The sequence below is a fragment of the Rhipicephalus microplus genome, chromosome 7 (assembly GCF_043290135.1).
Source record: "Rhipicephalus microplus isolate Deutch F79 chromosome 7, USDA_Rmic, whole genome shotgun sequence".
Lineage (NCBI taxonomy): Eukaryota > Metazoa > Arthropoda > Arachnida > Ixodida > Ixodidae > Rhipicephalus > Rhipicephalus microplus.
Genome location: NC_134706.1, coordinates 19814328 through 19841761, shown reverse-complemented (window position 1 = coordinate 19841761; position 27434 = coordinate 19814328). Strand labels below are relative to the sequence as shown.

Sequence of the window (27434 nt, the reverse complement as noted above, 5' to 3'; positions counted from 1 at the left end):
TATAAATGAAACACCTATGGTTGTTTTGTGTTGGACAAAATCTAGAATCTATACTAATTAGCAAGCCGTTTGTCGTGTTGCTTTAAAACCTCACTTTTATGTACGGAATATTTTATTTCTTGTGCAAATTTCACTTTGTTGACGGTCAGTAGCGGCATATAAGTTTACAACTAAATAACCATTTCTGTTTAAAAGCAATTGCGAAGCTTGGAGGCTATGCTTTTTTGCGTTATACAAGCTCTCAAGTGCGCGTCATGAGCGAACGGCTTGTTGCAGTCGCTACCGATTGCAGCGCCGAAGTGGCTCGTTGGCGGCAGCTTTGAGAGACACAATCTGTGACGCTGCTGCAACTGTTGTGGTTGTTTGACAGCGCGGCGAAAGAGAAAAAAGGCTACCGCGGCTTTGGTGAATGGAGGATCCGCTGCCGCCGCCGTAGATTTACCGCTTCCAGCTCGCCCATTGCAAATTCAGCCTCACGGCTACATCGTGAGAATGACGAACCGTGGTCGTGAAAGTGCGCTTCAATCTCTGTGAAAAAAACAACAGGAGGCAGACGAAGTTCCTTAGCATGTTTGCCGTCTCCAAAGGTGTAGCCGCGAACAATGCTCCCCTGCTGAGGGCCCGAGCTTCTTCGGGTGAGTTGAACTACTTCCTTTCCCAGTCGAGAGGCACGCACGACTCGAAATCGTGCGGTATCTTTTTTTAAACGAAAAAAAAAAAACGAACTCGGACAGTTCTCTCGCCTCTCTGGCGTTGTTGGTTGTGGGGCGATCCAGTTTTTTCCACACGTACCGCGCGTAGCCCATGCTCTAGGAATTTCGCTCCCGAGTCTGCACAAAGGGAAAAGTTCGTACGGAAAGAGCGTCTGCAACGATCTACAAGCCGTGAGCGTGTCTTTTTCGTTCAGTGAGTGTTTGCGGTCTTTGAATGAAAAACGGCTAGCGACTGTGTTAGCAGTGTTATCGTCTCGAAACATAAGTCCGCGAGTACTTCCATTCTGACCACATCGGCGGGTGTGTTTTAGCGTTTGGCCCCCCGACTTTTTCGCAGGCGTCAACCCTCAGAAGGCGGGAAACCCAGAGCAGCCGCTACAACAACGGGGGCCGAATTTTCAGCGAGCGGCCGATATGAGGTGAGTTACTTCTCGCTCGTTCTCCTGTTTTGTTTTTTGTTTTTCCCGATGACAGTCGGACGTTGTCGGAATTCGGTAGTGCGTGTGCTAGTAAGGAAAGGCGTCGTTCTTGTGCGACGGAGGTCGTTGGCTCGACTCCCGAACCTGCGATTGCCATCCAGTGGACGTGACACATAGCACGCCGTTCCCCTTCGCGCGCGCGGAGGGGAGGGTATCAGGCCTAAAGGGATATCGCTAGCTGTCACGCCTCCTTAGCGTGTCCTTTCTTTTGTTTGACTCGTGTGACGTGTTCCAGAGGGCTCGCTTCAAGCGGATGACGTAAACGTCGCCAGCTTGAAAGTGAAAGCCGAGCCGCCTCGTTTGATTTCTATACATTTTTTTTTATTGATTCCTTTGTGATAAACCGATCCGTCACCTTGACGCCTGCGTTGACAGCGGCACGGATACGCCGCTTTCCAATAAAATGATTACTAAAATGATTCAATAAATGATACCCACTTTCCAATAAAATGATTAGTTAAACGAATCATTAACGTTATGGCCCGTAAAACAAAAGCAGCCCCTAAGTTCATTTTTCTTCCGTTGAAAACAATTAGTTCAGCGCTGTATTCCGTCTAGCTCATTCGCCGACCGTTCGATTATTAGCGCTGCTTCGTGAATTACGTGCAGGTGGCATCAGAAGTTCTAAAAGAGACCACTATAATATATGTCCGCGAAAAACCGTCAAAAGTTTCTCACAATTGCGTACGTATGTGCGGTCGAACTTGGTGCAACCTGTTGTTAGCTCGTTTCGAGAACGGTTCGGAACTCTGATTTTGAGGCTCCGTGCGATGAGAAAACGGCAATATTAGGCTTTGTTTTTTCTGACGTTGCGGTCTCCAAACTTTAGACGTTGACTCTACTGCCAAGCAGTCCGTTTTCCTCCTCCATTTTCATGTTTCTAGCCTTGCGCCAGTTACAAGATGTTCCTTTAGGGCCGGTTCCTCCTCGGTGCACCTGACGAACAGGCGAAGAAAGCGGGGATAGAACGAGTGGGTGTTTGCATGGTCATGGAGAGAGGGATTATCGTGCACAAAAATGTGCTGCTGTCGGCCTTGCAACCGCCGTCGTCTGTCCGATCATAGCTCCGTCGCGTATTCTCTAAGTTTTTTTTTTTTTTTTTTTGACGTCACATAACCTGACGGGTCCTTTGACGGCCGCTGGAAGTTCGTACCGGTGAAGCCGTTTCGACTCGCCTGTCAGTAGCAGTGTTCGGAACGCTTACCAGCGCCATACCATATCTTCGAACTTGCGTTTTCGTTTTTAATGGTTTCTTCCTCGCCACTACTACAAACTTAACCAAGTTCTGCGCCTAGTTGCGTCCGGCTACGGAAATCTAGGTCGACTCTCGCTCGTGAACGGGAAAACCCGTTCTGCTAGAACGTGATTGGCGATGTTTTTACCCGCTGCTTCGCTCGCCTCGCCTCGTGACTGAACGATGTATCGGATCAACTGTTTTTATGTGTAATGACGGACCGGCGAGTGTTATGTTTGCGATACACAATGAGGTCAGACGTGTATTTCCTTGAATATTTTCTTTGTTTTCGTTATAACGTGCAACCTCGGATCCGCACGCAGTATCTGTGGTTGATTGTTTATGACGTGCGCATAGTTTCGTTTCCTACAGTGTAGGGTGATAACAGATATAAGGAGGGCTTTCGATAAGCCGCGTCTCTTCTGCGAGAGCTTTGGTTGTGCCAGTTTCTGTCATGCGTATTCGCTGTCGCGTTGAATTGGCTGTGTTATCCTTGAAATCGCTGCAGTTTTTTTGTCCTACAACATCGGGCGATAAGAGATAACGGGTGTCCGATAAGCACCGCCCTCACTGTGAAAGCTTGGTGGGTTCTGTCAAGCGTATTTACTTACAGGCCGGGATCGGCTGTTCTCACCTGAAATCACTCTGCTGCTCAGCGGCACTCTTATAGTTTGATTTAATGTGCACTCCCATTGCATACAATTCAATTTGTCCTGTCGTTTATTTCACGTTTGTAATGCAGAAGGACTTCCCTGTTATTTGAATAATATCGTAGCAGTATGGTCGTCTTTCACATTACATGACCTAGACTCCTCCAAACGTGTAGTGGGATGCCCCAAATAGAACGCTTGGTGAACGGTCAAGAGCAATTGGCATGGTGTGTTCTCCTTGCTGTTGATCTCCCTCTACATAACTCAGTCATTTTTTCCTTGGTTCAGCACGTAATTCTGGTCTGGGAAATGACATTACCGGAGAGCACGCACAAACTGGCAGTACTGCATAAAAAGGACAGTCTGCCTCATAGCGAGGCCACTGTTTCTCAGTCACACCGGTCCTACGATATCAAAGCCGAGAATTATATTTTTATACCAATGTAAGCTTTGTCACTTAGGCAAGATTGAAGAAAAGAAAAAAAAGCTCTAATATATCTGCATTCTTTGCAGCATCATAATGTCACGGGGTCGTGACCTGAACGAAGGCGGCAGACTCCACGTCAAAGAAGCAACCGTTTATTCGGGCCGAACGCGGAACCACGCAAAAGGAAAGTAAGACACTGATAGCGAGGAACAGAGCGTCCGCCGTCGATCAACTGACAAGCGGGGAAGCGTGTCTGCATTTATACCGTTGCCATCAAATGTTCTAGTGTTATTGCTAGCGGCGACGTATGTTCCAGAATAACCTGTAATGTTCACGAAGGGGGCGTAATCTTAAGAAAACTATCTACTAAAGCCTCAAAGCTTTTTGAACATCCTAGGCGTGGTTGGCGCTGAAGTGTAACGGGGTGATAACAGAACTTCAGGAAATGAACATGACATTATCAACCAGAAAACTGGAACAACATAAGTAGAAAAACCTACAGCGACCCAAATGTCGTGGTTTTCTCGATATTATTAAATGATATGCACTAAGAGCAGATCGAACTACCGTATTTACTCGATTCTACCGCGCCCTCGATTGTAACGCACACCCGATTTTCACCGCGAAAAAAAAAAAAAGGTGAGACATCGATTGCAACGCGCACCCATTTTTCTCGCTGGCCCGCACGATCACACCACTCGAAAAAACGACTCCTTTAGGGAGCGTCTTCCATTTAAATATGAAGTACGGGCGAAGCTTTTGACCATCTGACGTGTAACAGAGCATTGCCGTCACTGTAGTTTTACCGTGGACCGATGTCAGCACGCGAACTTGCTTCGCCCCCTTCTTCTCGACGGTTGTGGTGCCAGGCATGTCGAAGTAAAGAGGCGTCTGATGGGCATTCCCGATTTGCCCTAGCAGGTAGCCGTTGTTGCGCCGCAAGTTTAGAACGAACCTCTGAAAACTGTGAAGCTTTTCATCGTACCCCTCCGCAAAACTTTTCGCATATGCATGTTCCCCTTCGGAGGTAAAAGCCTTTCCTCTTCATAAAGTTAGTTAGCCAGCACCTGCTCGCTTTACACTGGCTCCGCATTAGACCTTTTTCTAAGATTGCATAGCCCGCACTTGGAGCAGTTCTGTCGTCCCGGGCCGCTGTGCTGCTCGCTGCTCAAGCACATACTCGCCGAGCAGCTCTTTAATTTGCGGAAACCGACCCTGCTGTGGTCCACTGAAGCCTTTGCGTGAAGCTTTGCTGTCGACAATCTTCTGCTTTTGTTTCCGCCGGTTCCGCACGCACGTTTCGGGAACTCCGAACGACCGCGATGCGGCCCGATTTTCGTCCGTTTCTGCACACGCGATGACTTTTCTTTTAAAAGCGGCATCGTGGTGCGCTCGAGTTTTTGGAGTCGGCCCTTCGACGCCGTCGATGCTAATGCACTACTAGATGACGAACTCCTCAGCACAAGTACGAAGTACCGCACATGGGAAACACATAGGCCGAAATGGCCGACGCGCCATGCCGACGCACGTAGGGGGCGGCCATTTTGGATTTGCCGATGGCAATAGATTGATCGTAATTTTTTTGTTCGTACTCGATTCTAACGCGCATGCGATTTATGAACTGGCTTAACCTGAAAAAAGGTGCGCGTTAGATTCGAGTAATTACGGTATATCTGTTGTCTTTAAATGATCTCCATACATTTGTATGACTGTATATACTCATGTAAAAGGTTCATGGTTGTTTGATCAACCGAGTTTGTTATACCTTAAGACTGTTTGTTTATTGATCCTTGGCTGCTCATGCATACCATAATGCATTAGTCGTTACCTGTGTATGAAGCGGTCAGGTTCGAGCCAAGCTACTAATTGCAGTTGCTATTGCCTGGTCCTCCACGCAACTCAACTGCATATAAGTTCAGTTCATAGACTGACCAGAAGTTTATTATTCCAGGAATGGATTCATATTTGTGCCACCTAAGTTCCTCAACCTGCAACTGTCTAGTACACAGTACTGAATTGTTTTCAGGGCAACATAGTTTAGGATGAGTCGGGCACCGGTTTGGTGCGTAATCTGAACCACTGCCCGTCCCAGATGCTGAAAAACACGTCGCAATAGCCACGTTTTTGTCGCAGACTACTTGTTTGGGTATAATGTTTCGTTGCAATTTTAGACTGCCATTGAAGCCTAACTGTGTAGAGCTGTTATGGCTGTGACAATTCTGTTGACGCCTAGTTCTTTTGTTCGATGATGGCTGATTAAGGCAGCACTGCAAAGCTAAAAAAGACTGCAAACAGGAACTATGCAGATTGAGCGCATCGAACGCCTGATTTAACGAAACCAAAAAACTGAAATGGGGATGGGAAAAACACAGGAGAATCGCTCTGGGCAAACTACCAATAAGCAAATATGAACGCTAGCAATGAAGAAAATACAAGTGTCTCCTGGAAAGTCATGCTTACACAGCGCTTTATGGGTAACATGCGACACTTGGCAAATAAATTTATCTTTGTTTCACCAGAAATGCTACTTGCCTGTTTGCGGGTGCTATGAACAGGGAGCCCATGTGTGCGCCAAAATCCCGACAGCGTACTGCATGCTTCTACAATTCTTCTTTTAATTTGGTCCCCGTTGTTTGCCGAAATTGTTGCCACTGAAATGCGAGTTACACTTGCTTGCTTCGCTTGTGTTTTGTCATTGACCTGCCTTGGTGGTTCAGTGGCTTTTGTCTCATTCTGCTTAGTGTTGGCAAGTTTCGTCGCCTATAGGGGGCGCGCAGGACGATTCAATATAGCGCCCACAGGGAGTATCGGAGTCGCTGAGAACATGTGCGACCTGCACTGCAGTGTTTTTTGTTTTCTTGCTTCGCGATGCTCTACCCTTTTTGCAGTAGCATAGTATGTGCCACCTAGATGCTTCAGAAACTCTGACACGATGCCTCGTTGAAGTCTTAAAGGTCCTGAATGCCAAACACATCACTTGTTGTGGTGATTGATGTCCATACACGTTGCCTCCACTAAAGGCGCGCCTCACTGTCGTTACGTGGTTTGTCATGCAAAACCCCAAACAGTGTTATAACATTCTGTATTTCCTTTCGCCTCCTCAGGTTTAAGCTGATACTTACCGATGTGAGATTTCTTTAAGTTATTGTATTGCCGATATTTTTTACTTATTTCTGAAAAAAGTCGTCGCTTTGTCGCAAAGGCGAAACAATGAACGCGATAGCAACAAATTTGAAGGTCACGTGCCGAATGGCAAGCAGATCGAAACGTGCCCGGCGTTTTTAACGCACAAATGACCCACGAAACGTACTCACAGGTACAAATGAATGTGAATAAGCATCTCGGTTGTTACTTCACTGTATCTGAAAGCGCACCCTTTTCGGAATTGCAGACTGTGTAACGATCTTTGTGGGCCCGGAAACTACAACAGAAGCGTTCTAGTGAAGGCCCAACGCCAGCCAAGATGTATATGCACATGCTATGAGCGCCGATGCCCTGCCGCTACTTTGATACTCTTTGAAAAAATTATGCTGGGGGTCACGGGGTGGCGTGACAGTCTACGGAACTTGCGAATAGGTTTGGCTTTCTATGATTGGGACTGCATTCCAGTAAGTGCACAGCACAAAAACTCCTGTGTGCTTAAATTTAGGGGCACTGTAATGAACCCCAAGTGCGCAGATTTCATTCATAAACGTTCGCTATAGCACCCCCTATGATCATTTGTTTTCTTTATTATTATTTACAGATAGTTTAATCTTCAATGGAATTTTAGCATGGTGAAAGTACACAAAGGGTAAAAAAAATTTAGGCAGCAAGTCAGAGCAAGAGGGAGTACATTGCTTCTGAAAACTGTAATATACATAAAAGTACTGTGGGTATGTATGTTGTACAAACCCACGCTTATGATATTGCTTATACTGTTGCAAATAGTGCTTATATGAAGGATGTTCATTTGAGCTTGTAGTGTAATTAGTAATGTCAGAAGCTAATGACAGCAATATTGAGTTTATAAAACAAAAAAAAAAGCCCTTCAATTTAATTTTCGGAACCCCGCTTGTGCTTGTGTAATGGTCAACCGTAATTGTTAGCACCACCTCTGTAAGTTACTAGGCCATATAAGTGTTGAGAGACAGCTCCACTGGTGGGTGGCTGTTCGTTTGTCTGAATGTCTTCTCATTCCCGTTGCAGCGCGTCACGGCCGCCCTACAGCCAAGCCAACGGGCGGCGGTCGCAGAGTGGTGCCAGGGGCGAGACACCGGACATTGCCTCGCAGAACCACGAGCAAGTGGCCAGCTACCTGCACACCCGTAAGCATCTGCTTTTTATGCTGAAGCAGCATAGAAAAGGTTAAACAACATCTGTCGATTTGGATTCCGCGGGAGCGGGATGTTTCTAAATTAGCCGAATTCTACATTAAAAGTGCCAAGAGTATAATAAGCAAATATCTGTTCTGTCAAATCGCCTTCGCTTTCTTGATGAATACATAAATGCATTTCTTAGTTGGCATAAGAGCAGTGTAAAAGCGGCGATTCTCGCCGTTCGTGACTTTGTTCACAGTGTGATCGCGACCAGTGCCTGCCTGTCCCCCCTTACCTGAATTGTCATTACCCTTGTTATCATATGGTTCGTTCTGATGACAGTGGCATTGCAGACTGTGCCTTGTTGGTTGGGCAGTCCGGGAATGTCGTTTTCGTGCCTCCCTCTGCATTGCACACTTGCGGCAATCCATGCTTGCCTTTGTGCTTCAAGAGTCCTCCGAACTAGCCAGGCTGTGGCGAAATCAGTTCGAATCAACGGGCGTCTGATACCGTTGAGAAATACGTATGCTTGTAGGAACCAGGTAGCTCATCTGAGTCATACGGTTTCCCTGATTAATGGGTGTTGAATTAGTGAGCCCTTGCTCTATTCAAGAGACACTGAAGGTTAGTTACGATTTGAGTTGGAATGAGTTGTCCGTGTTGAGATTGTCTAAAATAATCGTTCTCAGTCATGGATGTTTTGGGGGCACCTTGTGGACTGGTGGAAGTTAATTGGGAGACCTCTTGCACCTGGAGAAAGTGCGGCCATAAATTGAAACGGCATGCAGCGTGAATCAGGTGCCTTGTATTTCTACCTGACAAAGAACAGTCAATCTTATGACCCTATCCAATTTGATCTCATTGGCTTACCAATTAGTTGTATGGTCTGCAGCCACATTGAACCTGTTTGTGGCTGCATTTGCGTTTATGTTATGCTAGCCTGCAAAAAAGCGGTCTACGTGTATATCGTAGAAAACTAGTACAAAAGCTTACAGCTATCAATACAATAGCACTAAGTGGTGAAGAATGCCAAAAAAATCAGAATGTCAGGAGACAGAGTCTGGCTTTTAAAAAAACATTTTTTCTTTTTCCTCTGAGCATGGGTTTTGCAGTCCCCCAGAAAAACTTTCGTGGACATTCTGGGAGTCGTGTACACCCATTTGAAAATCATGGGTCTAAAATGTCAATATTGGGCACAGCAGTTCATTGGTAACTGAGGAAATTAAGGTAAATGTAAGACGCAATTTAATATATAAAACTATCTTAAGGGTGAAAGACAGGTACGTGAGACGAAAGAAGTACACTGGACAAGTGCTCCTTTGAACTGAAATTTCAGTGGAAGGTAACACCAAATATATAGGTGTAGCCACCAGAAAGGCAAAAGAGGAAAACTAGACAAGGTGAGATGAACAGCCGAACTAAAAGACATACTATCGCTGTCAAGAGCGTATGTGCAGGCAAGGGTCTAAGTGAAGACTATTAGATGTCACACCGATAGTGTCTGCAAAAGATCCAAGGCACGCACTTCATGACTACACCATGCGCTCACTCGAAAAAGTGAAGTTCCCTGCTTGTCAAGGTGATCGAGGGAGTGCCAACCACAACTAAATTATTCCTCTTCATTTCAGCGGCCTCGACAATCAATCTGGAATCGATGCCCGAGTCTCGATACAATACCGTGGTGTTACCTAGAAATGGTTCACTACCACAGTCTGGACGGTGCGCCGTGAGATGCCTATCTGCTTCTTTAGACACTTTATTGCGATGCTCACTTAAACGGACATTAATACATCGCTTCATCTGCCCTATATATGAACTTGGCTGCAGGAAAGCTGAAGTTTGTGTAGCACCCTCTCTATCAAAACCACTGTGGGCCTTGCATCATTCGGCGCTCTGTGGAACCAAAAGTGCAATACGAAACAATCTCCAGATTATTGACCATCGTGTGCTTGTGCAAGTAAGCTCTCCAATCATGACTACACTGGGTCATTGACCACCTATTGCAATATAAAAAACAACAGCAAAAGTTTTGTGAGTGCTTTTGTTTTCCAATTGTATACTGTCACACACTTCACTGCGAGGCGTTCAAGCAAAGAGGGAAAGCCAACTTTAGAAGTTGTGCAGTCACTTTTTACAAGTCTGCTTTGCCACACTAGTTCGGCGCATCTTAGTGCAGCAAAGATTGGTGTAAGATAGTACTCAGTGAGTTGGCCTAATGTGTTTCTTTTTTTTTTCCCTTATCCTCTTCAGGTGCAGGGTCCACATATGTGGACGCTGCACCCGAATGTAATATCGAACATCTTAGAATGTCGTGCAAAGTTCAGACATTTGTTGACAGTTCATCGTAATTTGCGCTTGAAGGGGCTGTGTAGTATGCAGTCCGAAGGCAGGAAACAAGAAAAAACCAATGGGCAAGAAACTACCTATGCATGAAGCTGGTCTTGCTAGTGTTTCATACCCTCGCTTGTACATATCAAGCAGTTCGGTGAGGCTGCTTTGCACTCTGCCACGGTGCATTTTAGTTGTTGGTAATTTATTGGGGTGAAAGCATTCATGTTCTTCAGCATTTGTTATACCTGCCACTGCATTATATACACAGTTGGGTTCTTCGCACATTTGCTAAGCACACACATACACTGAGTGGGTTCACACTTCAAGCTTGTTACCATGTCTAGTCTCTTATAAGGGTATTGTATACCATATTTGCATAACAGTTTTTTTTTTTCAACCAAGTTCAAAAATGATCTGTGCTTTAGAATTGAGCACTGAAATTTAAGTGCGACTATCGAGTTGGCAACAGACCACGTTTTGTTGCAACATTACGTAGGTGCATTTCACATGTGACTGTAACCAGCACAAAGTGCAAATGGAGGTGCGCCACTTTTAGTGCGAAATTCTCGTGTCAGAGGGTGCTTATTCCCTTTAACTTTTGTAAGCACTAAAGGCACATGCATAAGACGAGCGAAGGACATGGGACAAGCGCTACTTGCAACGGAATTTTTATTCAAGAAAAGAATTAATATATAGGTGTAGCCACCAGAAAGAAAAAGCATGAAAAATAGACAAGATTGAAAGAACAATCGAAAAAGGTCGTGCTATCGCTGTGCAGAGTTCATTCGCGCTAACACTCGTCCAGAGCACATGCGCCGGCAAGGGTCAAAGGGAAGACTATGTTAGGCATCATGCAAAAGTGCCAAGGCTCGGATTACGCGACTGCATCATGTACACACTCTGAAAAGTGCAGTTCCTTGTTTGTCAAGGCAATTGAGGGGATGAAATCATCCTTCTTCATCTCAGTGGCCTCGATGATTCATCTAGAGTCATTGTCAGAGTCCCGAAATAACACCACAGTGTTATCTAAAAACTTATTGCCCTGTCGCGCAGGGAAACGCAAGTGCATATTGGGGGAGTGCGCTTTGCTGCGAGTGTCTTTCAAACGCTGTCACGCGGGAAGGCTTAGTGACACTCGCCGCAAAACTCACTTGCAGGCAAGCGTGTTCATGAAACTCTCTTCGCTGGGACAGAGTGTCTAGTCTCCAGTGGCTCGAGAATAGATGTCACTAGACAAAGCTGAGTTTGTGTCATTTTTTAAACTACCGTTTGGGTTATTGGGAATATTTTTTTGCATTTTTAAACCGTACGATACCACAAAAAACTACTTTCTCGCCTCTCGGCAGTTTGCAGCCATGGCTGCCAGGGGCACGCCCAACGCACGCTGTACCATGGCCGCAGCTGCCATTTTTGTATGTAAAGTTTACCTTAAGGGCATCTTATAGATATAACTTATTATCACTTCAAAAACATTGGCCAGAAGAACAAATTTTTCTTGGGATACTGAAGTAGCCACCAGTCACCATAATTTCCAAAGTACACTTCTATTTCTTACAGTATAGCTAAATTTAGACCCTGGTTGTGTAAATGCACTCGCTCAAAATTGACGCTGAATTTTCCAGTGTGATTGAGGTATTATCCTGTGCACGGAAGGCAGATGCATGATATCTTTCAAGGCCTGCAATTTCCACAAACAAGGGAGACATTTTAAGCTCCATTTGAAGCAGGGAAACCTTCTGTTGCCAAAAGTTAGGAAATATGCAGACCTAATGTTAAGGTTAAAGTATTTCTTGCTCAGCCCTGTCAATAAGGTGACAGCTCGTGATTAGGCACAGAATGGAGAAATATCCGGAAGTGACCTTAAAGGCAGCAAAGGTAGAGGGAAGAAAGACAGTCAGAAAAAAATAATTTGCCATTTTATTAAGGCAAAATGTACCTGTCTATGGGTGTTTTTTAAAGTCAACGTAGGTGCATGTCATCACTCTGTTTCCTAGAACCTGGTTGCGTTCTGATTTTAGTGAATGCAGTATTTGTTTACCACATGAAATTTATGGCCTCATCTGCTGAGCATCTTCATCACTTTGACGTGCTGCGAGACCATGTACTGGAACAGCAAAAAGTAGTTCCGTGATTACTTGATGGTAAATAGACCAACAAGGTGACAGTTTGACTATGAATGAATTAAAGAATGTTTATTCCAACAAAATGCATGTGATAAGCCTCTATTCAAAGACTAAAATGGTAGCTTAAATAGTGTGCAATGCCCAGTAAAGAGAAAACAAAAAGAGCAGCAGAAACGTGCACATTCAAAAGTTGAAACACATACGGAAACGGCGAAGTGACAAAATTGAGAAGAGCGAACATTTGCGCTATAGAAAACCAAAATTGAAAAAACAGTGAAGACCCTAAAACAATCAACAACCGTTCAATGTCATGGAACGATTACTGGCTGAAAACTAAGCTGTTTGAAGCTTGGTGCACCCCAGGGCAACAGAATTGAATTTCATTGTCAGTTGCGAGTTGCATGGCTAAACTTCCTAAAAAATCTCAATAGTATGGTAGTTACGTGTGAAAATTTGTTGCTTCTTGTAGCAAAGCATACTAGAAAAAAAAAATAAACTGTGCTAAGCACATTTCAGATGGGTAAGTTGCCAATTAAATTTTGCTGTTTCTAGTGTGTAATCTAGATTCATCTTTCTTGCCCCGCCGCGGTGGTCTAATGGCTAAGGTACTCTGCTGCTGACCCGTAGGTCGCGGATTCGAATTCCGGCTGTGGTGGCTGCATTTTCGACGGCGGCAAAAATGCTGTAGACCCGTGTGCTACAATTTGGATGCACGTTAAAGAACCCCAAGTGGTCGAAATTTTCGGAGCGCTTCAGTATGGCGTCTCTCATAATCATATGGTGGTTTTGGGACGTTAAGCCTCACACACAGATGGCTTTTTTGCTGGGGTTGAAGTTTATTCACGATTGAAAACATGCATCGATCATCCAGTGGTGGAGTGGGAAGGGGTGACGAAAAGGTAACTGAATGCCTGACGGCGCACCGACCCCCGTCCTGGCCACAGTAATGTGGCAATGCACAATGCTCGGTATAACACCCAGTTGGAATAAGTGCTCGGCCTGAATTTGCATGTAACCACAGCTGAGCAACATGCCGATGACGCCGCTCTGTTCATTTCTTGTAGTGTGGAAGCGAACCTGCAACGAGCTAGAGCTGTCTCAACAAGCCACTGCAGCCTACGATGGAAACCGTAAGCATTCGCCTATGTGATCAACCATGATTATTGCGGCTTCAGCGTACTGTGGTAGAGCATTGTTTCACCTTCTAATGTGTCACCGTAATAGCAAGATCAGAAAAAAACTGAAACACAATGCTGGGTGCTGTGTAAACCTACAACTCACTTTAAATCAAGCTGGGAAAGATTTTTGTACAGGCTTGAAAAAAAGGGGGGGGGGGGGAAGGACGTGAAAAATGAAGCAAAGGTCGGCAATCTAAAATGGTCGACGATAGTGTATCACCCTCCTGAGCCGAAAATCACCACCGGCATGCGTCTTGTATTATGCACCTCACAGCATGGTTGCCTATTAAACAAGGTTGGTTGCTTTCTGGGAAAGTGCTATGTAAGGTGTGCCAATGCACTCTGCTCTGACGTGCACATGAAATGCCTCAGTAATTTTTCTTCTCTATCTGACCACTAGAGCGCGCTGCTACTTTCGTGTCTTAAAACACCAGCGCGCATTCACATTCTGCGCAGTGGGGTCTCCAGAGGCCTGGACGGGTCATCTGCAGAGGCATAATTATGCTCTTCAAGTTTCTTTCAAGTCCTTGCCTTTTCTGGCCGCATGTAACAACGTGAAGTTGTACCAACTAGCCCTTGTTGCAGCCTAATTTGGAGTGCGTTAACCATTTCCTCTGGCTCTATTCAGGGACAAAAGCTACAGAAGTGACTAGATTTGGTAGTAGTAGTTGGAAGAATCGTTGAACACTCGTCTACAAATACTGGAATTGAAAAGCCACTTGATTAGCGTCTTCACTGAGTAATGTACTGGCCTCATTTTTATGTAAAGATGATCTGCTGGGTAGCACATCATGCAGTCGGTAAAACAGTTTCTGGATAAGCAGAAAGCAAACAGTGCAACGCACATGCATTCACTGTAGTTTTGGGCAGTCTCTATTTATTGCTACCGTTGGAGCCCCCAACTTCCCCTTTTTTTTCTCTGATAATCCCAGCCAAATTATTTTCTCATCCATCAGCTTTCTCATTTCTCTTTTTTCTCAACAGCTTTCTCATCCATCTGATGAAGAATGTTTTCTTCGTCAGAATGATTAATGTTGTGCGAATGACGGAAGCATTCTCCGAACACTGAGAATATCTGACAGCATTTTTTTATAGTTTATTAGCTGGTGGCCGGTCTTCGAGTGATTAACAACGTAATTCCATTAGCTAATCTAACCTTCCAGGTTCTTTATTAAAAAAACTGCGAAAACTTGCTTGTTATAGGAGAAATATTCCCTACCAAGTTTTTCTTACTATGACAATTTCAAAAAGAATACTTCTGAAAATGTCAAAGCTCTTTCAGGGTTTAACTTGTTGATTTGGGTCTTGGCAGTGCACACCATTAAATGTATGACACTGCGTGCAGTGTCGCAGGCAGCGAGATGTTTCTGCAAGTGCGGCAACAGAGCAGAGCAACTTCTCGAGGACTCGTGGCTTCAGAAATGCATGCATGCGAAACACTGACGCAGCATGGTGTTTTGTGTGGCATGTCTTGTGCATGCCTGCGTCTGTGTTACGAGAATCGCCAAATGCAGACTCTCGCAGCTTCTGTCTCCTTCCTAAATGCATAAATACCTTGTGTCATTTTCGCAAACTTGAGTGACGGGGGACCTGGGGACGCCACAAATACCCGACTTTCTTCTTGTGTGCCTGTTTTCGTGCTTTGTTTCTTTTGTAATTAATACATACTAACCTCATCTCTCTGTTATTCTAACTGTGAAGGAGTGTAAGCGCACTTCACATTAACTTGCTGGTGCTTCTGCAGAATGTCCAGTTCAGGACCTCAATTCTTCTCTAGCTTAGCAAAAGAACATTGTGCAGGTTTCCCAGCCAAAGTTCCGTGCCTAATTCGGCTAGGTATGATTGTGTTGTTACGGAGTCGTGACGTCAACGGAGGGAGCAGACTGATGGTCCAAGAATAAACGGTTTATTCAGCCGAGCTTGTGGCCCATAAACGGAAAGTGGGATTACAGCGATACACACTGGCACCGATAGGGGCGAACTGAGCGTCGGCCGTTATACATGTGCCACATTTGGCTGCGTTCTAAGGTTCGGTTCAAGTTGGCATTTCGACGATGTAGCAACAGTTATGTTTTTTTGTTTATCAAAATTTTTTGACGACTGATAGCTCTGTGGTGCTGGCATCTTCCTTACATTTGAAAAGTATTACGGTAGTAACCTCATAAAGGGCACTTTACTGAGCTTACGGTGGGCTCTTGTCCACATTTCAAGAACAGTGAATAAGAAATTAGCTCGAGATATATTGGACAAACTTGTCACATTGCCTAGCATCATAGGTGACACAGATCAAACGATGCCTCAACCGGGAAGTTCACTCTACAGTTTGAGACGGGCTGTCATGAATTTTAAGGCTTCTGCACAGGCCTCGATGTGTCGTAGGTAAAAAAAAACGGTTGTATCTCATTCTTTTAGAGCCAAAGCCCACTCAGTAGTAAAAGGCACGCATAAAAATAAACACGTTCAAATTTTTACCTTTGCACCTATTTTCTGGCCGTGGGATTTTAGCATAAGATAGGACCTATGCAAATTTTTTGTGACATTTTTTCTTTCGCTGCAATATATTGCTGGAGGCGTATGAAACATACTAGGGCACGTCGCTTGCTGCAGTGCGCAACATATAATTATTTAATGTTCGTTTATGCTAGCTAGTGTCAGTTTTGGCTTGGGAAAGCTCTGAGAACGACAAGCTTATGCATTTAACTAACGTTGTCTAACATTTTATGCGGCACACATAGCTTCGACCTACTTATGGACTGCCTGCATGGTCTCTTGTCTGTGGCGTGTGCAGCACCCAGTCATTGCCATTAACGTAATCACCACCTAGCAGCAGGCTTTCTTGAGGCTTCCACACTTTCATTGCGGGCAAGGACTCACGAGCAGCCTCTGAACTCTGAATAATGCCGAACACAGCAAGAGCTTAATGGTGACTATGATGTCATTACTTAGCTCGGCATGTTGGAGTGCGGTGGTCACAGTGTTTACATTGCGGTAGTTTGAAGTCTTCCTTAGATCATTGTGCGATCAGGCATGCAAACTTCAAAATTCATGTGTTACCTTCCAAGCTGGGTTCGCTGTTCAGGTTTGGTAGGTGATATACACAGCTTTACGTGCATGATTGTGAAGGCTATTGCAGCCACAAAATTTTGTCATGACCCATTTAACCTCTTTAGTTGACCTCAGTAATCTTTTATATATATTTATTCAACTTCATATATAGTATTTCTCTGTTAACCATGTGTTCTCTGTATCCGTTTGCATGTTTTCTGAAACTGATGTTATGAAAACAGTGAATGGTGTCTACAGCGGTAGTTGTGTGTCTTATTCCGCATTAATAAACGTGAATAATGATAACATGACTGGCGGCTGTGTGTATAAACTAACCGCCAGTGGTTGTCTTTTGGGCACTGGTGACGTTCTCTTTGCACCCGTACAGATCGCAGTGTCGTCTACTACCAGGAAAAAGAGCCCGACGAGACGCGCCGGTAGTTTGCAGAGCAGGTGACGGCAGCACGGGTGTCGATGCGTGGTGCGTGTGGCCAAAGAAGTTGCCAAAGCGCGGATCCCTTTGCTTCACTGAAACCCCATGTCCTCGGTGAAGTGCGAACATCCCAGCCTTCTATAACAAGTCTTCATATTATGTCTTTCGACATGTCTAGCAGCCAGGATGCATTGAACCTGTGGCTATGCCGCCCTGTTGAAAGAAAAAACTTTGTAATGACGGCACCCGCCATGAAATGGCCGGATGTACATATTTATGAGTGACTGTTCTCAAATCAAGCCTGGAAAATGACGTCTCGGAGATCGATATGGTTTTATTGCGTAAGGACTATTTTCTAATTGAAAATGTAAAAAGGCATTTTTGCACCTAATATTTTTTTCCCCTCATGTGAATCGAGCTCCAGGGCTCTGCATGTTTTGTTTGTTTTTTTTTTTCGGCACTTTTTGCCTTTTAATCTTACGTCACACATTTACAAGTGACTGTTCTCAAATCAAGACTGGAAAATTACGTTTCTACAGTTCATATGGTTTTATTGTGCATGGACTGTTTTCAAAACTAAAATGGAAAAAGTATTTTCGCTCCTAATGCGATTTTTTCGCGTCATGTGAGCAGAGTTCCAGGACTGGAAGTTTTTTTTTTTTTCTGGCGCTTTTTGCTTTTTGATCAATCTTGGTCACATTGACCAACCTGAGGCTACTAGCATACGTCTATACGTCTTGATTGAAGAATGGAATGGTTTTAAAACACATTATATTGACTTTTCTTAATGTACCTAATTGCCAGTGCTGAACGGTAAGCAATTTTTACACTCCTGTTGGCTTCCGTCAAGTGCCGGCCCACGTTTTTTTTATTTTTTTCAGATATATTTACTGTACATAGTTATGCTTGCTTTCTTTGTATATTTTAACAAGATTTTGGGAGGCTTGTTGCTGAAGTTGAAGTGTACTGACCTTGTTGACATTGTGGACAAAATTTGTGCCGTGCGACCAGTGCTCCTCTGTGATGGAACATGCGTATAAACGCCCAAGAATGTTGGAACATTTAGGGGAACTGGCACACGTGGAGGTGTGTTGATCGTCAACAATGCCTCAACATTTGAACCTCTCGACAAGGATCAAGGATTTCATCCTGAGGATACATGTTGTGTTGACAGGCCGCTGTGTTCACCTGCGGCCACAAGCACGAAGCCAAGCTCTTTGTCTTGTAAATGCAGCACAGTGCATTGCACTATCTGCAGCCAAAAACGGCCACGGTGTGCTTTCCTGACAGCAATAGCGCAAATCTACATGCAGCGCTGTTCGGTTGTAGCGCTGTCCAATGCAGTACCGAGGTTTCTTGAGGGAGGCAGTGTATAAATTGTGTACAGTATTTATATTTCTTATTGTTACAACACAATCGACGCCTTTGTTGTCGCTGAAATCTTGGACATCATTGTGTCGCGACTACCGTTTAGCTTGCAAGACATGGTACTTGTGGGTGCATTTTATTTTTGTGGCGTCCAGCAGGCTTTTGCCGCTGTCCTATGCAGATGTGTGGCAACGACATGAGGCTGTTATTTAGCCACTCTTTTGTAATTTAAGCTGTTGGTCTTATAAGTTGGTGCAATTATAAGGCGTGGGCAGTTATTTGTCCCTGATTTGCCCATTTTTATAGGTCTTTACTCGGGGGAACAAAGTGCCCGTGCTATACGTCCTTGCAGCATCAACAGAGCTGAAATCATGACGGTCTGGAATGTAATAAAAAGCCCTTCGCAATTCGCTGCCAATGCCTAGAGGTATTTTTCTGCTTTCGCATGGGCAACACGAAAAAGAGTATGCCAGCCAGGCTGGCAGCCACACAGGTGTGCTCCGTGTCTTCTACAAAATGCTTGAATGAACATTCAATGACTCTGTAGCACACATTCATGTTCATCGCCGAACAAACATATACAGAAGGTGCACGACACATAAGTGTTCACAGAAAAACGGTCTTCTACATCTCATTTGGTGCTGCAGAACTTCCTTGCGACAGCTTGGATGTCTTGGTCCTTTCTCACCCTAGCCAACGTTTCCACATTCTTTTGCGTATGGTCTATGTTCAGCATCGGCACTGGTCCTGTGTGTTCTTTTGTCTTTTCAAACTTTCTTTTTTTTTTGGTCTCATATTTGTTCATACACTATTCGTGTTTGAGAAAAGTTGTGCATGGAGAAAAATGAATAACGAATTGACTGACTTCCAGCTCAAAGGTAGCTCACTGGCAGAACATAAAATATTACCTGGGCATGTTTGGGAATGGTTGTGCCACGTCATCGGGCTGTTTACAGACTCCTGCATGACACTTTCTTTGTATCAGTTCAATTTCCATCTTTATTTGATATAATCATGCGATGGCTATGTACATACTTCTATTACTGTGTCTATTGAAAATCCTCAACCACAATTCCGTGTTTTCATTAGTGTAAAGTTGTGCTTTCATCACTTTCATTATTATTTTTTGCTCACATAATCTGACGCTCAGTGTGCCCTAGATAAGACATCAGTCAAGGTGCAAGTAATATCCATATACTGCACCCATTGAACATTCATTCCGATAACCAAAGGTGAACAAGCAGCAGCAGTCTGCCTGGTTGGGTTGCAAACTTGAGAAAAAGAAAATTCAACCGAAAAATTTTAGAAAACTCGACGTTTTGAAGCCTGATTGGCTTTGGGAGTGAAAAAGGCACTCCGGGCCTTCTTATTTCTTAATAAACCGGTCAGGTGTCGGAACGGTTGCAAAATAAAATTCAGCTGGGAGTAGACCTCATCCTGTCTTCTTCCTTGGTCTCAGTCGTTTAGCCTTTGTTCAAGAGATGGCTGCAATATTGTCATTCGTAACTGCTGGTAAGCGACACTAAATGCAAATATTAAGTCAACGTTTATATTTGATAGTGGTCCAGAAACTTCGTAGTGCTATTTTCGTGCCAATGAAGTGCTTATTATCGAACCAAAATGGCGTTTAATGGTCCGCATCGCGTTACCGCACTTCAAGTCGCCCACGCAAGTGGACTCTGGGACGTCATTGTTTCCGTGCCCAATTTTGCCTGCCTTTACTACGCGGCCGCTGAAACCAGCAGCAGCAGAGCCAAAGTAGCAGGAGGCACAGTAGCAACAATGGCCATTCAACAATTTTCTGCAGTCTTGGAGGTCATGGTTCTGCTTGCTTTGGGTTGACTGATCCCCGCTAGATGGCACCACTTATCCAGCCTAACCAACCGGAAACAAATTTTGAACCATTCGCGCCATTCCCCATAGGAACGATAAGTGTTTTTTTTTTCCTATAAATAAAACAAACGGTCAAGCAGTGTTTTAGTATGTCTCTCGATGCACATGAAAGTTCTTATTTTATTGTAGCTAGTTTGATTACTGGCGATTAATTGTAGTAGGACGCTCTCACTTCGTAGGGATCGATTTCGCGAATGTCCACTTGTGGCACACGTCGTGTTATACATTTAGCCTAATTTCATGGTGAGAAAGGCACTGCTGTTTTAGGCGTCATATATCAAGCTTTCACTGGCAAATTGTCATTTGCATTTAGTGTCCCTTTAAGTTACACTGCCGCGATTCGGTGCGGACTATTTTGACTTCAACGCTATTTGCAAGAGACCACCGCAGTGACGTGCCGCTCGGCCCAGTGGCGCCGCCATGCGCGACGTTTCGGCTCGGCTGACGTCACTGCGGTGAATCCTTATTTGGCTTCTCGGTGCAGCTGCAGTGGCGGCGTTGGATGAAGAACTCAAGGGCCTTGCCACGGTCAGTGACGCTTTCGTGCGATTTGGTTGGTGTATTCGAGGGTGATATCGAAAATACAATTCGAGAACTAGATTATCTCTATTAATCGACGTAGCGCGTTAGAAACATAGGACAAGAGAAGGGACAGAAGGGAGCGCTTACTTCCAACAAAATTTTATTTCGAGGTGCGTACGTATATATGCTCACGAAATTCGAAAACAACAGACAAACAGATGAAAAACCCTCCATTGTCATGCGCTAAAAACTTATGATCTCAAAAACGACAATTCTTTATCACTTTTTTATGTGTTTTACACTCTAGTAGATTATCTCTTTTTTTTTTGGAGGGGGGGGGGGGAGCCATGAGCAGTACGTTATCTTTGTGAATGTGTAAATGCAAGTGTGAATGTATCGTGCAAAGTGGCAAAAGTTTCGAGGGGGAGTAACTTCAATCACCCAACCCATCACTCACTGTTTGAAATAGTACTGACGCGATACAGTGAAGCCGAGGTAACTTGGGAGATGAACTCGTGTGCGCGCACCATTATCATATATATCAATGGTTCATATAGCCTAGAACTTGTGCCGCGAAAATATATGCCTCGCGACGTCAACCTAATGGGGCACTGAAATGGTTTTGACGATTTTTCAAACACATTGGGCCGGTAGACGAAGTCTTAAGGGTCGTTTGCAGACGAATTTGAGCTCTCCGCGTGAGCTGTCTAATTTATTACAACGCTTTAAATCTGCGAATCGCTGCAGGTTGCTGCGACTATTGCCGAACACGTTTTCAACCACCCATTCGCAGAACGACATGCTCCTGTAATGCGACGTCACCAAGGCTGCTGATCTGGCTGTGAAATGCGCGAGCAAGATCGGCTGGTAGGACTGGTAAGCACCCACCAGCCGCATTTTAGAAAGAAATTTTGATGCTGACTCAAATGTACCAACTATGAAGCTGTTTTTTTAAGTAATAGATGAAAAAATTAAATCAACACTCTAATTTCAACACCCGTCGCACTTCTCGTTCCCTAGTGTTGATTATTTCACCTTCTACTGTTACTGACCCACAAATGGGGATTGGCCTTCGAACCGGGTGGCAGGATTCTTAAATTAGTGGGATATGTATCAAAAAAAAAAAAACGTCGAACTGAAATTAAGTTTATGAAATGAAATCGTAAATAATGAATTAAAATTCTGCATTGCGCATGCTTCGCCTTTGCTTTACTTATTAAATTATTTGCTCTTTTGCTTTCGAGACAGCTGCAAGTACCTAGCGTGAATCCCTGTTCGAACGCCTGCTTTCTAGACTGAAGGCCTGGATACGCTCGCAACCGATGACGCCGAGATTTTTCGCGATAGAGCTATTGAGTTTGTAAAATGCGATGGTGAAAGTTGTAGCAGCGGGCACTTTTCGCGTGCCGATGTCATCCCTGCGCCGAGGCGCCGCCCATCCAGCGTCACATTGCAACACGTTGGGCAGCAGCTGTACAAACACGCGCATTGTGTCATCGGCCGAACGGATCGCTTGGAGGCTGCCAGCTTACCTTGACCGTCCTCGATAGGACCTCTTTTTGGCGCGCATCCAGCGAGCTGGTTTTTCCGTTCAGCATACCGAAGGCGGCGTGCCACTGCCCGCCTTATTCGGAGAACTTAAGCGGTCTTTAATAAATTCCTACGGTCGCCGGAACCTTCCGTATTTCACAGCTTGTGTGCGCAAGCCAAAATCTTTTCTTGAATAGACACTAAAGCAAAACAGTGAATTGCCCCGCCGCGGTGGTCTAGTAGTTAAGGTGCTCGGCTGCTGACCCCCAGTTCGCGGGATCGAACCCCGGCTGCGGCGGCTGCATTTCCGATGAAGGCGGAGATGTAAGCCTGTGTGCTCAGATTTGGGTGCACGTTAAAGAACCCCAGGTGGTCGAAATTTCCGCAGCTCTCCACTACGGCGTCTCTCATAATCATACGGTAATTTTGGGACCTTAAACGCCACATATCAATCGAAACAGTGAATCAAGTTAGACTGACAACTTCTACTATAAACGGTAAGCAGATGGCGAGTTGGAAAATTGGTCATGACAGTCTGCGCAAATAAAGCACGGACAGATAAAAAACGACGACAAAAGTGCGGTCTATCTACTGAATGTTCGACGGAAACACGGCACGCACACCAAAGTTAACAACAATACACCGAAACCCGAAAATGTCTACTATAAACGCCAGCGCCATGTATGTGCCCTCTTCTCCTCCCGTCTTTAGCGCCGTTTTATGGCGATAGTAATTATATGAACGGTCGGCTGGTTTTTGCCGCCGTCATGCATTGTATAGGTATACGTATTTATATGTATGACAATTCAAGAAAGAAAAAAATCACGGCGTATTCACGGAGTGAATGATGATGAGTGGGGCAAAACGTCCATCCGTGCATGCGTTCGAGAATGCAGATGGCGCGCGGGTAACACCGACGAGACGCGAGCTAAGGAAGCCGAGCGCAAGCGTCTTCAATGCGCCCGCCACTCTGCTTCTTCCATGCCCAACCAAGCAGGGGCGGCGCCAGGGGGGGGGGCAAGGGTAGGCTGGAGCCCTCCCAAAATTCTCGCCTGCCCCCCTATGCCCACCCAAGTGCCCGGAAGCATATATTGAAAACCTAGTAGACGCAGAGCTAGCAACCGACGGCTTGCCCCCCCCCCCCCCCCCCGGAGGAACTCACTTTTCGTGGTTGCCCCCCAGTAAAAACATCCTGGCGCCGCCCCTGCCACCAAGGATCCGCCACGTACGGCGACTATTCTGGAGACTGAAAGAGTACTCGTTCGCGCACTCAGGCGAAGCGGGCGCAGCAACCGATCGGAGAGTTGCGGCAGAGTAACGCCATGTAGGAAATAAGACGAAAATTGGTCGTCCATTTTTTTTTCGGCTTCTTTTCTTTCTCGTCTCTTCATTCGGTTACGCGCGACAGATAACAAGGTTAGACTAAGAGGAGCTTCGCCCCTGAAAGCCGTCCGCGCTTGGCACCCGGCTCGTCGGGATGGGCCAACGCGCGTACTTTGTCCTGGGGGTGGGGGGGAGGGGTAGGTGCTTGTGCGCGCGCGCTTATCCTTCGATGGGGAGCATCGTGTGCTTTTACCACAAAGATTGCGCGAATTTCCTGGGTCACAAATCTGACTTCGCTCGCTGGGCCGGCCCCGTTTGCGAAAAGAGCGCGCTTTTCAAACACAGCGAAGTAAGAACTCGGACACTCGTTAGTTCGCACTCATGTCTCGTGCGTCATGTTTGCTTAAACAGCGCGTTAAGCGTCGAGCTGTAAACGTTGTTAGTTATCTCTCGTCCTGTGTGTGTTGTTTTCGTGCCTGATTTGTGCGCGAGCAGCGCGCTACACGTTACGATCCGCTAGCTGTTCTCAGCGTTACATTTCGAGTTGTTGCTATTGCATTCATGGCTTCGCCCTGGCGGCAAAACTGGGGGTTTTTTATTCTCTAATAAAGACTGCATTGTCGTTAATTTCATCATTACAGATTAATTAGAGGTGAGAAATAAAGCTCAAGTTTTCATTCTTAAATTTTGCGCCACAATTTTTGCAAATGACGTCAAGGATGTCGCAATCATTTATTCATGCTCACTTATCATTATTTATGTTCACTTGCTCGACGAAATCTTCATAAACTTTGTTTGCCAAGGCTCTAGAGTGGCCATGGCTCTATAAACTTCGAGGACAGCGTATTTAATTTTACCGTTTAGTAACTGCATAGGCCCTCTAGTGGACGCCTTTAAAATCTATGACGTCACAGCGATTGATGCGGGAACGTCATGTTGACGTCACTTTTCGCATTTGTCTTGCGCGCGTTATCTTGCCTATTAATCATGGTTTGTCGACAAGCGTGATGATTTTGGTATTGTGAAATCGCAAAATAATAGTTTCCTTGCACAAAATTGCTGTTTTGTTTAACGTCTCTTTAAAAGACAATGAACTGAAACAATGAATCAATCGACAGAATGAGTCATCAGCCCCATAATGGCAATTGTACGACATTTAGCGTACTAAACTTAATGATACTTTAAGATACTCGACGAGTTTGGACATGGTTTTGAGGCGTCGGAAAAGGGGCTTTTTTTTCGTTTGCGTAGAAAACATTCTACTTAGATTTTTTGAAGTTTTTGTCGCCAACCACTTGCAAGCCAGATACACTATACACGATGAACGTTATCGCAAGAGTCAACGCAGTTCGCACGCTTTGAAAACTGGGCCTTATGCGAGCGGCCGAAATCGCCTGTTGGATCCGCTGCCGGATGACAATTCATTTATCGCTTATTCAAGAGCAGCATGCGCAACTGATAACAGCCGACAGAGCTGCTGCTTTTATACGTCACAAGTCGCCAATTCCACAAGTATTGAGCATGTGTGAGACTGTTCATAGTCACTATCATACCGCCTTCTCGCCGTCAAAACCGGAAGTTTTTAGTGCATAGCACTCTGGGGGTTTGGCTTGTTCATGCACTGTATACCTTGTCGCGTGGTCACGCGAAAGACAACGCAGTCATGAAAGGAAGCTAACAATTGCTCAAGACCAGTGCAAAATAAACTACAAAGCTCTAGAATATTAACTGCACAATTGAGCCAGAATTAGTCGCAATGTTTTCACCAAGATCGAGGAAAGCGGTTCTCAAGCGTCCGGCTGATACTCGCGCCGCTCGTGGGAGTGCGCCACCGCCTCGGCCAATGTGCGCGTCTCCTGCCCTTGTAGTGTTTTTTTCTCATTCCGATGTGATTTTAATTTTTCTTTATTGTTGAGCCCAGGACACTGAATGCGTCCCCCGATGCAAAGGAACAGTCCACCACCATTGTCATCATCACGCGTGATTGCTAGGGAATCGCTTGATGCCCGCGTTTACACACTTCCTCTGGTTTCACACTAGCTGAGCTGCACTTAGCGCTTGATTTAGACTATTTAGAACTTCAGCAATCGCTACACAGGAGCTCCATTAGAGCGGGCTTTTCTCTATCTTTTTACGTAGTAATAAATATATGCCACATGCATTTGAGACACCGCAATACTCTTCATTATTTCTTTTGTGAGGGAGGGGGGTTGTCTCAAAATCAATATGCTCTTATTTAGACTAATGATACATACTAGTGGGAAAGTATGCATAATGTCCACTGTAAAGAATACACATTTGTAAACAGTTCAACGCGCTTTACCGTTCAAGGTCGCAGTGAAAAAAAGAGTTGGGAACCAGCACTGTTTCTCCTACTTCCTTCAATTTCGACTGGGTGAACATGCAGTATGCAATATTACATATGGATTGTACCGAAAGCACTTACCTTTTTATTTCCTTTATGTCATTCGGCACATGCCTTTTGCAGCACAAAAAAAAACAGACGTTTATTGCTGATTGTTCACATCTATTTTATTTCAAAACCATTCTACAAGCACACTCATTACATGACTCGCTCGAGTACAAAAAAAAAAAGGATGCCTACAGCATCAAGCCGTAACGCAGTTCTGCACAGCACATTGTTTCATATAATTGTATCAGCAATTTTTTGTAGCCTAACCGGTACGCTTAGACAATATACTTTCCCACTGTAACACTTTTTTCTCTGTTGTGTTGTTTGGCATCACTTATTGTGTACAAATTATTCCGGTTTATTTCTCATTCTGTTAACTTCTAATTTTCTGTCATCTGCACAACCTACGACTGGGAGCATTCCTAATCATTTGATCATCTGCACAACTCGTGTGTGTGAATTTCTGCTAATGGTTGATCGTTCTCTAAAGCACCTCGACTGCTTTTTGGTTAAACACTCCAGGCGAAACTGCTACATAGCTAACCATCCATTCTTGTTAGTTAAGCACACACCGCACAAAAAAAGTGTAAAATGTGTACTACCTATATAGCCCCGTCAACAGCGCCACACAACACACACGGAAATCTGTCGTTTTCCGTGTTCCTATGTTTGTCATCTGCTGCTGTGTTGAGCGATGCGCGCAGATCAATCAAAACGTGTGCAGCCCCTGACGTGAACACCCTCGTGAAACTTTTGTTGGAAAGAAAAAAAAACAAATATATGTGTACATATATATATAGATTGGAACACCGAACCCTAGTGGTGAGTAAACGTCCTCGGGACCTGCAAAGCGAACACTCTACACTGGTGTTTGAACCGCGCACACAGGGTTTGGTGCATAGTAGTAGGCTCGGGGAACTACCGGAAGCTGCTGGTTTTTCCCTCGAGGTGGCCCCATGAAGTGCACTCATGAGTATCACTGTGCCCGGGCGCACTGTTAGATGGATCCCCGTAGTCCTTGATGTGTTTTTATTACCTCTGAATTAAATTATAACACATAACAGGAAGCGCTGTAGAGGTGTTGTTCAGTTTGACAGAACATCTGAAGCGGCTGACTTGGGGAAGAGAAACCTGATGCCTAAACGAGAGAACGTGAAGCCTAAATCAGCTACTTCATAGTTCCTGTCATTCAAACAAACAAAAAACTAAGTAAATAGATGTGGAATCTAAGAGAACTAGCGGTGACAGATCTTGTTTTGATGTTGGCACGAAGAAAGGTGAAAACAAAAATAAAATTTCATGAAACATATGGGTCTTCTCGAAACCAGCACTTTCTGAGAAACTCTCCAGTGGAACGACATGTTAGTCCTGTGTACCGGGTCACATGTAGTAGATACTTAACCACACCCCTGCACGCAGTAGCTAGTAACGATGAATAATTCATTTTGGTTGTTTGGTTCTATCAAATGATCTC

The 27434-nt window shown here is 44.8% G+C and overlaps 1 protein-coding gene across 2 annotated transcripts; it reads left to right on the top strand.

Moving 5' to 3' along the window:
* The first annotated feature begins 367 nt into the window (after positions 1-367).
* On the top strand, positions 368-18697 carry LOC119179559 (uncharacterized). 2 transcript variants are annotated; one of them, XM_037430663.2, is made up of 5 exons: positions 378-635; positions 1051-1132; positions 7692-7810; positions 13320-13385; positions 16867-18697. In XM_037430663.2, exons 1-5 carry the CDS (start codon positions 569-571, stop codon positions 16917-16919), a joined length of 387 nt encoding a protein of 128 aa, XP_037286560.2. In that variant the 5' UTR covers positions 378-568; the 3' UTR covers positions 16920-18697. The 2 variants fall into 2 exon arrangements, with proteins under 2 accessions (XP_037286561.2, XP_037286560.2); XM_037430664.2 differs by lacking the exon at positions 13320-13385 and having other exon boundaries at positions 368-635.
* Positions 18698-27434: the final 8737 nt, after the last annotated feature.